General features: G+C 41.4%; 1 protein-coding gene across 8 annotated transcripts in view; it reads right to left on the bottom strand.

Annotated features, from left to right (window-relative positions):
* LOC112239226 (protein ITPRID2) overlaps window positions 1-13628 on the bottom strand; it is a 63524-nt gene that overhangs the window by 28602 nt on the left and 21294 nt on the right. For 4 of the 8 annotated variants that reach the window (XM_042319703.1, XM_042319702.1, XM_042319704.1 and 1 more), the window contains exons 2-5: window positions 11651-11928; window positions 11352-11394; window positions 7217-7266; window positions 4439-4492 (exon numbers count right to left, since the gene is read on the bottom strand). In XM_042319703.1, the coding sequence (XP_042175637.1) occupies window positions 4439-4492; window positions 7217-7266; window positions 11352-11394; window positions 11651-11858 (355 nt within the window). In that variant the 5' untranslated portion in view covers window positions 11859-11928. Of the gene's footprint in view, window positions 1-4438; window positions 4493-6801; window positions 7116-7216; window positions 7267-11351; window positions 11395-11650; window positions 11929-12294; window positions 12531-13628 lie in introns of those variants that run through there. The other 4 variants (XM_042319701.1, XM_042319707.1, XM_042319706.1 and 1 more) reach the window with 4 other exon arrangements.

Below are 13628 nucleotides of genomic sequence, written 5' to 3'. Positions count from 1 at the left end.
TGCCTTCCTGAAGACAAACAATGTATACGAAATGCTTCAGTCTGGTTTTAGACCCCATCATAGCACTGAGACTGCACTTGTGAAGGTGGTAAATGACCTATTAACGGCATCAGACAGAGGCTCTGCATCTGTCCTCGTGCACCTAGACCTTAGTGCTGCTTTTGATACCATCGATCACCACATTCTTTTGGAGAGATTGGAAACCCAAATTGGTCTACACGGATAAGTTCTGGCCTGGTTTAGATCTTATCTGTCAGAAAGATATCAGTTTGTCTCTGTGAATGGTTTGTCCTCTGACAAATCAACTGTAAATTTCGGTGTTCCTCAAGGTTCCGTGATGCAACCAGTCAGGATCCTCTCGATGTTGCAGCTGTAGAACCTTTTGAGGATCTCAGGATCCATGCCAAATCTTTCTAGTTTCCCGAGGGGGAATAGGCTTGGTCGTGCCCTCTTCATGACTGTCTTTGGTGAAAGCTGTCTTTCTCTCGGAGGACCTGAGCCCTAGGACCATGCCTCAGGACTACCTGACATGATGACTCCTTGCCTTCCCCAGTCCACCTGGCCTTGCTGCTGCTCCAGTTTCAACTGTTCTGCCTTATTATTATTGGACCATGCTGGTCATTTATGAACATTTGAACATCTTGGCCATGTTCTGTTATAATCTCCACCCAGCACAGCCAGAAGAGGACTGGCCACCCCACATAGCCTGGTTCCTCTCTAGGTTTCTTCCTAGGTTTTGGCCTTTCTAGGGAGTTTTTCCTAGCCACCGTGCTTCTACACCTGCATTGCTTGCTGTTTGGGGTTTTAGGCTGGGTTTCTGTACAGCACTTTGAGATATCAGCTGATGTACGAAGGGCTATATAAATACATTTGATTTGATTTTTGGATTTGATTTTGGATTGTCCATTTGGAAGACCCATTTTCGACCAAGCTTTAACGTCCTGACTGATGTCTTGAGATGTTGCTTCAATATATCTACATAATTTTCTTTCTCATGATGCCATCTATTTTGTGAAGTGCACCAGTCCCTCCTGCAGCAAAGCACCCCCACAACATGATGCTGCCACCCCTGTGCTTGACGGTTGGGATGGTGTTCTTCAGCTTCAAAGCCTCCCCCTTTATCCTCCAAACATAACGATGGTCATTATGGCCAAACAGTTCTATTTTTGTTTCATCAGACCAGAGGACATTTCTCTAAAAAAGTACAATCTTTGTCCCCATGTGCAGTTGCAAACCGTAGTCTGGCTTTTTTATGGCGGTTTTGGAGCAGTGGCTTCTTCCTTGCTGAGTGTCCTTTCAACTATGTTGATATAGGACTCGTTTTACTGTGGATATAGATACTTTTGTACCTGTTTCCTCCAGCATCTTCACAAGGTCCTTTGCTGTTGTTCTGGGATTGATTAGCACTTTTCACACCAAAGTACATTCATCTCTAGTAGACAGTATGCATCTCCTTCCTGAGCGGTATGAAGGCTGCGTGGTCCCATGGTGTACTATTGTTTGTACAGATGAACGTGGTACCTTCAGGCATTTGGAAATTGCTCCCAAGGATGAACCAGACTTCTTTTCTGAGGTCCTGGCTAATATCTTTAGATTTTCCCATGATGTCAAGCAAAGAGGCACAGAGTTTGAAAGTAGGCCTTGAAATACATCCACAGGTACACCTCCAATTGACTAAAATGATGTTAATTAGCCTATCAGAAGCTTCTAAAGCCAAGACATCATTTTCTGGAGTTTTCCAAGCTGTTTAAAAGGCACAGTCAACTTAGCGTATGTAAACTTCTGACCCACTGGAATTGCTACACAGTGAGTTATAAATGAAATAATCTGTCTGTAAACAATTGTTGGAAACATTACTTGTGTCATGCACAAAGTAATGTCCTAACTGACTTGCCAAAACTATAGTTTGTTAACAAGAAATTTGTGGAGTGATTGAAAAATGAGTTAATGACTCCAACCTAAGTTTATGTAAACTTCCGACTTCAACTGTATGTCATCTGATCACACACACACTGCTCGTCTCCTTTCCTTTTGAACTGGGAAACCCGTGTGTGTGCGCGCACATGTTCATAAGATGAAACAAATCTGTTGATGTGCCCTTGAGCAAGGCACTTAACCCTAATTGCTCCAGAAACACTGGATAATGGTGACCCTTGCCGTGACCCCACTCTCCGAGGGTGTCTCGGGGAGTTGGGATATGCAAAAAAAAAAAAATGTCCAATTCACACATGCGTATTAATACATATGTGAAATTAGGATAAATAAACTCAGCAAGAAAAGAAACATCCTCTCACTGTCAACTGCATTCATGTTCAGCAAACTTAACATGTGTAAATATTTGTATGAACATAACAAGATTCAACAATTGAGACAAACTGAACAAGTTCCATAAACATGTGACTAACAGAAATGGAATAATGTGTCCCTGAACGAAAGGGGGGGGGGGTCAAAATCCAAAGTAACAGTCAGTTTCTGGTGTGGCCACCAGCTGCAATAAATACTGCAGTGCATCTCCTCCTCATGGACTGCACCAGATTGGTCAGTTCTTGCTGTGAGATGTTACCCCACTCTTCCACCAAGGCACCTGCAAGTTCCAGGACAGTTCTGGGGGGAATGGCCCTAGCCCTCACCCTCTGATCCAACAGGTCCCAGACATGCTCAATGGGATTGAGATCCAGGCTCTTCGCTGGCTATGGCAGAACACTGACATTCCTGTCTTGCAGGAAATCACGCACAGAACGAGCAGTATGGCTGGTGGCATGCTGGAGGGTCATGTCAGGATGAGCCTGCAGGAAGGGTACCACATGAGGGAGGAGGATATCTTCCCTGTAACGCACAGCATTGAGATTGCCTGCAATGACAACAAGCTCAGTCCGATGATGCTGTGACACACCGCCCCAGACTCTGACGGACCCTCCACCTACAAATTGATCCCGCTCCAGAGTATATGCCTCGGTGTAACGCTCATTCCTTCAACGATAAACACGAATCCGACCATCACCCCTGGTGTGACACAACCGCGACTCGTCAGTGAAGAGCACTTTTTGCCAGTCCTGACTGGTCCAGCGACGGTGGGCTTGTGCCCATGGGCGACGTTGTTGCTGGTGATGTCTAGTGAGGATCTGCCTTACAACAGGCCTACAAGCCCTCAGTTCAGCCTCTCTCAGCCTATTGCGGACAGTCTGAGCACTGATGGAAGGATTGTACGTTCCTAGTGTAACTCCGGCAGTTGTCGTTTCCATCCTGTACTTGTCCTGCAGGTCTGATGTTCAGATGTACCAATCCTGTGCGGGTGTTGTTACACATGGTCTGCCACTGCGAGGACGATCAGCTGTCCATCCTGTCTCCCTGTCTTAAGAGTCTCACAGTACAGACATTGAAATGTATTGTACTGGCCACATCTGCAGTCCTCATGCCTCCTTGCAGCATGCCTAAGGCATATTCACACAGATGAGCAGGGAACCTGGGCATCTTTCTTTTGGTGCTTTTCAGAGTCAGTAGAAAGGCCTCTTTAGTACCCTAAGTTTTCATAACTGTGACCTTAATTGCCTACTGTCTGTAAGCTGTTAGTGTCTTAACGACCGTTCCACAGGTGCATGTACATTAATTGTTTATGGTTCATTGAACAAGCATGGGAAACAGCGTTAAAACCCTTGACAATGAAGATCTGTGAAGTTACTTGGATTTTTACGAATTATCTTTGAAAAACAGGGTCCTGAAAAAGTGCCGTTTCTTTTTTTCTGAGTTTATAAGCACCCACCAAATGATATAGTATTATGTTCGCACGTAAGAGCAGCAACGGCAGGGAGTACCTTTTTGTAGCTTTCGTAAAAACTAAAAAGCCAAGCACTCCTACAATGAGAAGTTCTAGCTCTTAATTGTTTGGCCACACAGATTTTCTGTCTCTCAAATTGCACCCTATTCCCTATATAGTGCACTACTTTTGATCAGGGCCCAGCCTGAAGTGCACTATATAGGGAATAGGGTGCAATTTGACATTCAACCCTAGTCGCTCTAGAAGGCTCATTAACAACTGAAACTGCCATAGAAGTGGTGTGGTCCTAGATCAGGGATTGGCAACTTGCGAGCAAAACATTTTAGCGACCCACCTTTGACAGCATAGAGAAAAAAATTGGGTGGCCACCCCCATTCGGTAATTGGACCATGATTACTAGAAGTTTAGATAGCTGGCTAGACTAATTTACATGGGCAAATTGAGTGACTATCAGTGACTGACAACAGAAAAACTGCTGATGCACAACCACATTTCAAAATTGCACCTTGTGTATTATACTAATCTAACTCTCAACAGTAAAAAAAATAAAAATGTGGCAGACAGGGCGATCCAGTTGCCCATCCCTGTCCTAGATTGTATTGCTCTAGTGACCCCCCCACACACACACACACACCCCTCCCCCAAACACATATTGTCACTTACCCTCAGCTCCCAGAGAAAAGTAGTCTTCAAAGCTGCAGCCATTCTTTAGCACTCCTGTAAAGTACAGTTAGTTAAATTGTGTTCGTGAGTGTCATCTTCCATAGAGGGGTCATATTAGTTTGTAGGCCAAACCATTCAAACGCAACAGATGACATCCTTAGAAGACCAATTTTAGGGATGGTCTGACAAACACTACTGTAGGTCTGCAACCTTGGAAGACCGACACCGGTGGATGCGGTACATTGAGCCCATGCAAAAAACATACTGTATCTCTAGCATAAACAGACTGACTTTGATGTTTTATTTATTATGCTAATTAGATTTCCGCAAGACATCAACTCTAGCAGGTTAAGCACACAAATAGAACTGTTTGTTTTACATTTCATTTAACCTTTACTTAACTAGGCAAGTCAGTTCAGAACAATTTTTATTTACAATGACGGCCTACCCCGGCAAAACCCTAACGACGCTGGGCCAATTGTGCGCCCGCCCTATGGGACTCAAATAAAAACCTTGGCACGTGCCTGTAAAAAACATTTTGCATGGTTGACCGAACGCATTTTGAACAGCCTACTACAGACAAACACTTTAAACCAAGACAAACATTTGCCGTTAAATACTTTTCTACCTGGTTGAGATACAGCCTGGAATAGAACCAGGGTCTGTAGTGATGCCTCTAGCACTGAGCTGCAGTGCCTCTGCGCCACTTGGGAACCTGTATGTATAGTGCATTCGGACTCCTTGATTTTTTCCCCCACATTTTGTTACGTTAAAAATCCTCAATCTACACACAATACTCCATAATGACAAAGCGAAAACATGTTTTTAGACATTTTTGAAAATGGATAAAAAAATATTTAAAAACAATACTTATTTACATAAGTATTCAGAACCTTTGCTCTATGACTCGAAATTGAGCTCTGGTGCATCCGGTGTCCATTGATCATCCTTGAGATGTTTCCACAACTTGGTTGGTGTCCACCTGTGGTAAATTCAATTGATTGGACATGATTTGGAAAGGCACACACCTGTCTATGTAAGGTCCCACAGTTGACAGTGCATGTCAGAGCAAAAACCCAGCCATGAGGTCAAAAGAAACTGTCCATAGAGCTCCGAGACAGGATTGTGTCAAGGCACAGATCTGGGGAAGGGCACCAAAACATTTCTGCCATATTGAAGGTCCCCAAGAATACAGTGGCCTCCATCTTAAATGGAAGAATTTTGGAACCATCAACACTCTTCCTAGAGCTGGCTACCTGGCCAAACTGAGCAATTGGGGGAGAAGGGCCTTGGTCAGGGAGGTGACCAAGAACCCAATGGTCACTCTGACAGAACTCCAGAGTTGCTCTGTGGAGATGGGAGATCCTTCCAGAAGGACAACCATCTCTGCAGCACTCCACCAATCAGGCCTTTATGATAGAGTAGCCAGACGGAAGCCACTCCTCAGTAAAAGGCACATGGCAGCACGCTTGGAGTTTGCCAAAAGGCACCTAATGACTCTCAGACCATGGGAAACAAGATTCTCTGGCCTGAATGAAAGCGTCACATCTGGAAGAAACTTGGCACGATCCGTACGGTGAAGCATGCTGGTGGCAGCATCATGCATTGCAGATGTTTTTCAGCGGTAGGGACTGGGAGACTGGTCAGCATCAAGGGAAAGACGAACAGAGCAAAGTACAGAGAGATCATTGATGAAAACCTGCTCCAGAGCGCTCAGGACCTCAGACTGGGGCAAAGGTTCACCTTCCAACTGGACAATGACCCAAAGCCCACAGCCAACACAACGCAGTAGTGGCTTCGGGACAAGTCTCAATGTCCTTGAGTGGCCCAGCCAGAGTCCGGACTTGAAAATAGCTGTGCAGCGACGCTCCCCATTCAACCTGACAGAGATTGAGAGGATATTCAGAGAAGAATGGGAGAAACTCAGCAAATACAGGTTTGCCAAGCTTGTAGCGTCATACCCAAGAAGACTGGAGGCTGTAATCGCTGTCAAAGGTGCTTCAACAAAGTACTGAGTAAAGGGTCTGAATACTTATGTAAATTTCATATTTCTTTTGTTGTGCAAAAAAATAATAATTTTTGCTTTGTCATCATGGGGTATTGGGTGACGAGGGGGGAAAAAATGTTTTAATCCATTTTAGAATAAGGCTGTAATGTAACAAAACAAGGAACAAGTATAGGGGTCTGAATACTTTCCGAATGCATTGTATACCCTACAGTAGACTACATAACCATTCAAATAAAAACCTTGGCACGTGCCTGTAAAAAACATTTTGCATGGTTGACCGAACGCATTTTGAACAGCCTACTACAGACAAACACTTTAAACCAAGACAAGCATTTACCGTTAAATACTTTCCTACCTGGTTGGTTGGTAAATCTTACCTACTGTAGATAGCCATTGATTAAAGGGCACCAGCAGCCCATATAGTTTGCATTACCAGGGTGACCAGGCAAATACAGGAAATCCAAATGTTATTCCTTTTAGCTCAGGATACTTGTATCATGGCTGAGTCTGTTTCTTACTTCGATTTAGAAGCACAATAACAGTTTGACAAAGCTACCAACTGGTAACTGGAGTGAGTGTGGGTGTATGAGTACAGAAGCTGGCTCGTACGCTCCAAAGTACACTAGGGCTCCAAGGTGGGGTGTGGTGACAGTTGCGAAATACTCCACCAACACCCCCTTGGCGCACACACCACCTCTCCACATGATCATTTTCCATATGAGAGTAAGTTTTATAAAATAGGACTGATGTTATAGTAGAGGGGAATTCACCCTTGGACAGAGTGCTGCTCTGTTCATCCAGAGAGGCCCCAAGAGGAGTCCTGTGAAGAGACATAAATACACCGTTAGGCGGGAACAAACTCAATATACTTAAAAATGACCAAAACCTAATTGAAACTGTGGAGAAATAACAGACCTATATTCATACAGAAGACTGAATGTGTCCCCCGGGGCTAAATGAGTTCAACACCCCTGGTCTCTAGTGTCCTACTAACACTGTGCTGGCTCATTTCCTCACACAGGAAGACCCATACACAAACACTACAACTGTTTTATCTTTTTGTCAACTACCCACATATCAGCAGATCAAGTCACACCCAATCCTACTGTACAGTAGTACTATAGTTACTGTATCATGCAAATCTCGTTTGACATAAAGATCCCACACACAGAACAATGCTCTCGTTGGCTGGCCCTTGCTCCATATTCGTCGCCACTGGCTCCAGGTCATCTATAAGTCTTTGCTAGGTAAAGCCCCACCTTATGTCAGCTCACTGGTCACCCTAGCAGCACCCCCCCAGCAGGTATATTCCACTGGTCACCCCCAAAGCCAAATCCTCCTTTGGCCGCCTTTCCTTCAAATTGCAAAAATCACTGAAGCTGGAGACTCACATCTCCCTCACTATCTTTAAGCATCAGCTGTCAGAGCAGCTCAGATCATTGCACCTGTACATAGCCCATCTGTAAATAGCCCATCCAACTACCTCATCCCCATATTGTTATTTATTTTTTGCTCCTTTGCACCCTAGTATCTCTACTTGCACTTTCATCTTCTGCACATCTATCACACCAGTGTTTAATTGCTAAATTGTAATTATTTTGCCACTACTGCCTATTTATTGCCTTACCTCCCTAATCTTACTTCATTTGCACACACTTTGTATCGATTTTTTTTCCTATTGTGTTATTGACTGTACGTTTGTTTATTCCATGTGTAACTCTGTGTTGTTGTTTGTGTCGCACTGTTGTGCTTTATCTTGGCCAGGTCGCAGTTGTAAATGAGAACTTGTTCTCAACTGGCCTACCTGGTTAAATAAAGGTGAAATAAAACATATATAAAAATAAATAACATGTGCTACATTGCTATTGTTTGCCCTTAGACTAGAGCAGGGCTCTCCAACCTGAATCAGTTTATCAACCAGCTAATTATTAGAATCAGGCGTGCTAGATTAGGGTTTGAGTGAAAACCTACAGGCCGGTATCTCTCCAGGAACAGGGTTGAAGAGCCCTGCTCTAGTCTAAGTAGCACGTTACATAACATCCCTAACCCTGCTCTAGCTGGCTCCTAGGTCTCTACCTCACCTCTCCGTCTATAGATCAAACTACATATGGTCACTATCCCAGACCTATGCTTTCTGATGTGACCTACTCTATTCAAATCTTACTGTACTTCTATAATGAGTCAGTCAGACCAACTCAAGTCTATGCTAATTCTTCATGTAACATCTAGGTTAACTAAACTTGGAACAGATGTCTGTAGGCCTATACCAGCACCTTGCCATAATGAATATTTCATAAAAGGACATTATTGACATTGCGTAAAAAGCCTCAATCAACATCATGTGATTTTCTGTTTGCGCTCTCCCACTATCTCACTCGGTCTTACTCATGTACGTAGGTTCGTGGGGGATTTTCAACCAACTAGAATATTTGACTGAATAAATTATTCTGAGTTCCATGGTAATGTTTGTTTAACTTGCGCACTAAAGTACAGCGATGAACCCTAATAAACCCTAATAGTAAGCAACATCCTTCCGGGAGCCATTTAACCTTTCACGCAGGCACCCTCAAGCAGGGAATTATTATTATTATTTTTTTTTTTAAATATACTTAAAATCATACTTCATATTTTAAGTATATTTAATATTATCAAATTGGAACAATTTTGAATAGATTTAATGTCAATTTGATTTGTATTTTATTAGCATTTAAGTATATTAAATATATTTAAAATGATATAAATTGGGACTTTATGTACCTTCTTAGTATCAGATGAAGAGCAAAACAAATATTATTTGAATGCACATTAAGTACATTTTATGTGTATTGCTCATAAATTAGAAATATACTAAAATTGTATTGTGATTAGAATTCCAATATTTTCTTTGCAAAAAAAGTGTATTTATAATGTGTTTCAAGTATACTTTTACAAATACACTTTGACTCATTAACCACATTAGCTACTGTAATTGAGCCAATGTTATGCCAATGTTATTATTACATGCTATTTACAAGTAACACTTTTGAGAACTGTGCACCATTTGTATTTAACACATTTGGTGGTTCACATTAAGGACCCAGGCCTTCCTCATTAACATTTCAATACATGTGTAATATGTCATGTGTAATTAAAAGTACAACATTATTCAGTTTGAAAATGAACATCAAAACATTTGAATAAACTAAATATGAGAATCAATATCATATTATAAATCAAAACTTCTATCATGCTATCATTTTCAACTTTTGCTGCACTCTTCTGAACAGGAATTCAGAAAGTACTTCAAAACTCATTATTGGCAGTGAAACTACAGTAACTTCAACATAATTCATACCCCTTGGATATATTCACATTTTGTTTAATAAAATTTAATAATTTACTAAAACATTTAAAAGTCAATCTACACAAAACACTATATTAAAGTGGAAGATATCTAGAAAAAAAAAGGATCGCTAGAAATGAAATTACTCAAATATAGTAATTGCGTACGTATTCAACTGCCTGAGTCAATACATGCTGGAAACACCGTTGGCAGCCATTACAGCTGGGAGTCTTCCCGGACAAGTCTTGAAGATTATCTCTTTATTCTTTTCAGAATTCTTCATGCTCTGTCAAGATGTTGGTGCTCATGGCTACACAGAAATGTTCAAATCTTGCCATAGATTTTCAAGCAGATTTAAATCAAAACTTTAGTGCCTTGTTTGTTAAATACAAAATGTATGTTTTGGAATTCTGAATATTTGTATTCTTATTTTCATTCTGTCATTTAAATCATTATTGTGGCGTCACTACAATGTTGTTGATCCATCCTCAGTTCTTCCATCAGTGACATTCAACTCTGTAACTATATTACAAATACCAATGGCCAATGAGCAGTTTCATTCCTGTACTGCAGCTCAGAAGGATGACCATCTTTGATTTGTCTGGGTGGTTTAATACATAATCCACAGCATACAGTAGTTATTAACTTCACCATGCTTAAAGAGATATTCAATGTCTGATTTGATATTGTTACCGATCTACCAATCACTGCCCTTTTATGAGGCTTTCGAAAGACTCCCATGTCTTTGTAGTTGAATCTGTGCTTGAAATTCAATACTTGACTGAGGGAACTCACAGACGTATGTATGGAGGAGAGGAACCGTTATTTTTTTATGACTATGTCAACCCCTATTGTTTCACACAGAGTCCATGTAACATATTCTCTGATTTGATAAGCCAAATTCTCCTGAACCAATTTAGGCTTGCCAAAACAAAGAGGCTGAACACTTATGCAATGACTATATTTTAATTATTATTTCATTGTTTTCTTCCACTTTGACATTAGAGTATTTAGAGTTAATTGTTGACAACAAATGACAAATAAATCCATTTTAATCCCGCTTAACACAAAATGTGAAGAAATCCAAGGGGTATTAATACTTTTGCAAAGCACTGTATCACGCAAGCAGTTTCATAAAAAAAAAAAATCTATGCTACAACTTAAAAACAACTCCAAGTGTATTTTGAAATGTGTTGAAGTTTGATAATATATTTATAGTATGAAAAAACAATGAATATAAAGTACACTTTTAATAAGTGTGTTGAAGTGTAGTGATATTATAGTTATACTTAAGATATACTATAAAAATACATCTCGTATTTGAAGTATATCATTTTAATGTTTAGTATATTTAAGTATACTATATTTAACCACAAGTCTTTTTTCAAATGATGTCTAACTGCATGTCTTTGAGGATGGCCTAGAAGTGACAATGACAAAATAGTAAGTATTTACTTTCCTCACTATGCTGACTGAGCTAGTCACTAGGCATTCCACACCAGCCACCCTGATATACAGTGACAGTCAGGAGTTTTATTTACATGCAAATGTAAAGGTTTCATTATAATGCAACACTACAATACCTGCAGTCCTTGAGCCAGCTCGCAATCTTCTTAGGGACGGGCCCTGAGAGAAAAAAAATGGAGCAATTCAAAGCCATGTACAAATGTTCAGTTTTCTATAAATGCAATTTAACATAAATAATAATCTGTTTGCTGTTGCAGGATTTTATTCCCTTTTGGGCTTGGTAATTATATAGCAACAAGACCTTAAGTAGGCTTTATTGTTTCATCGTGACTTCCATGGAGCTGTGCTGAACTGTAAAAAGCCAAACTATAATTATTTCTGCCTGCTGCTCCCTCTGTAGCTCATCCCAACGTACCAGGCTCCTCGGCCGGGGCTGTCTTCTCCTCCATAGTGGGATCTGGACACAGTGTCTTCTCGCTGCAACCCTCCTGATCCTGGGTGTCCTGGCTCTCAGAGAGGCCCTGCCAGGAGTCTCTGCTCTGGATCCAGGCCTTCCTCATTATTGTCGCTGCCTTCCATGGGTGATCTATGCTGGGGCTCGCAGCAGTTTCACACTGCTCCATGGTCCGCTCCTGGATCCACAACTCCTCCTCTCCCCTGGCCCGGTCGCTACAGCAGGGGGGGGCAAGTCACCTGTAGCAAATAGGAGGGAGGGGATTGTTATGAGACTAGATGGTAGCCACACACACACACACACACACACACACCTTGCACAAACAAGCCTAATTTAACAATACAAAGGAAAGGTATGAAAACATGCCTATGCCTGTAATATACCATCATCCTGCATGATAGCCATGTATGCTCACAGAACAGAACAGCGTTGAGCTGTAAACGAGCAAATATCCAATAACGGAACTGACTGTTGTTTCTTTCCATAACTTAGATGGCTAAATTAATTACGACCAGAACACCAAATTAATAAATGTGATAACCTCTTCAAGAACATGAAGCAGAAGAACACAAAACAATCCGCACGACACACAACACTAATAATACCTGGTGGGAATTCCTCCTTCTGACAGAATTATATCCTAAGAATTCTTCCAAGAATACTAAGGTCACTTCCAAAGCCATGAAATGTAAAAGTAGTTCCCACTCAGCCAGGCAGAGATGTGGGACAGAGGCAGACAGGGTGGATGGATGGATAGATACAGAGAGCAAGAAGTCCAACTGACAACAAGTGGAGCAGAAAATGTCGGTTTAGTTGAAAGATTGCGTGCTGGTGCCGAGTCATTTCCTGTTGTGGATCAGCTCTTTCTGAAGGGAGGATAGAGGGATAGACAGAAGGAGGGAGTTCTCACTGGAGTGTATAGGACAAACCTCGAGGGACAAGAGGCGGCGGCTATTATTATGTTACTTCTATTTCCAGAGTAATCATCTGAAATAATAAGGAATGCAAATAAATAAACAAACACAAAACGACCACTTTGCTCTGAAAACAATGGGGGTGACAGACAGCTATCTAAATGTGTGGGAATATAAAAAAAGGGGGTCATTAGAAAATACCATTAACTAATAGCATTGTCTATTTAAATGAAGTACAGTGAGACATCTTGACGATGCAAAGAGTGTCGAACTTAAAACACTTCTGCAGATAATGAACTGATATTCACTTGACAGTTTGTGCTGCCATTTTGTGAAGAGGGAGCATGGAGTATATAAGGATGGGGAGAGGGGTTGGAGAATTTAGCATTTTTCAAAACAACTCAAGTATCATACCCAAGATTTTAAGCAATTTTTTGTCAATTGTGTATCTACAGTGCATTCGGAAAGCATTCAGACCACTTGACTTTTTCTATATTTTGTTACGTTACAGCATTTTTCTAAAATGTATTTGTTTCTCATCAATCTACACACAGTACCCCATAATAACAAAGCAAAAACAGTTTCGAATTTTTTGCAAACGTATGTAAAAAAAAAAAACTGAATAATAACATTTACATAAGTATTCAGACCCATTACTCAGTACTTTTTTAAAGTACTTTTGGCAGCAAATACAGCCTGGAGTCTTCTTGGGTATGGTATGATGCTACAAGCTTGGCACACCTGTATTTGGGGGGTTTCTCCCATTCTTCTCTGCAGATCCTTTCAAGCTCTGTCATGTTGGATGGGGATCGTTGCTGCACAGCTATTTTCAGGTCTCTCCAGAGATGTTTGAGCAGGTTCAAGTCCGGGCTCTGGCTGGGCCACTCAAGGACATTCAGAGACTTGTCCCAAAGCCACTCCTACGTTGTCCAGGCTGTGTGCTTAGGGTCGTTGAACTGTTGGAAGGTGAACCTTCATCCCAGTCTGAGGTCCTGAGAGCTCTGGAGCAGGATTTCATCAATGAT

The sequence above is a fragment of the Oncorhynchus tshawytscha genome, linkage group LG03 (genome assembly GCF_018296145.1).
Source record: "Oncorhynchus tshawytscha isolate Ot180627B linkage group LG03, Otsh_v2.0, whole genome shotgun sequence".
NCBI classification, from domain to species: domain Eukaryota; kingdom Metazoa; phylum Chordata; class Actinopteri; order Salmoniformes; family Salmonidae; genus Oncorhynchus; species Oncorhynchus tshawytscha.
Note: the sequence above shows the minus strand (reverse complement) of the source record. Positions and strands in the feature narration are given on the sequence as shown.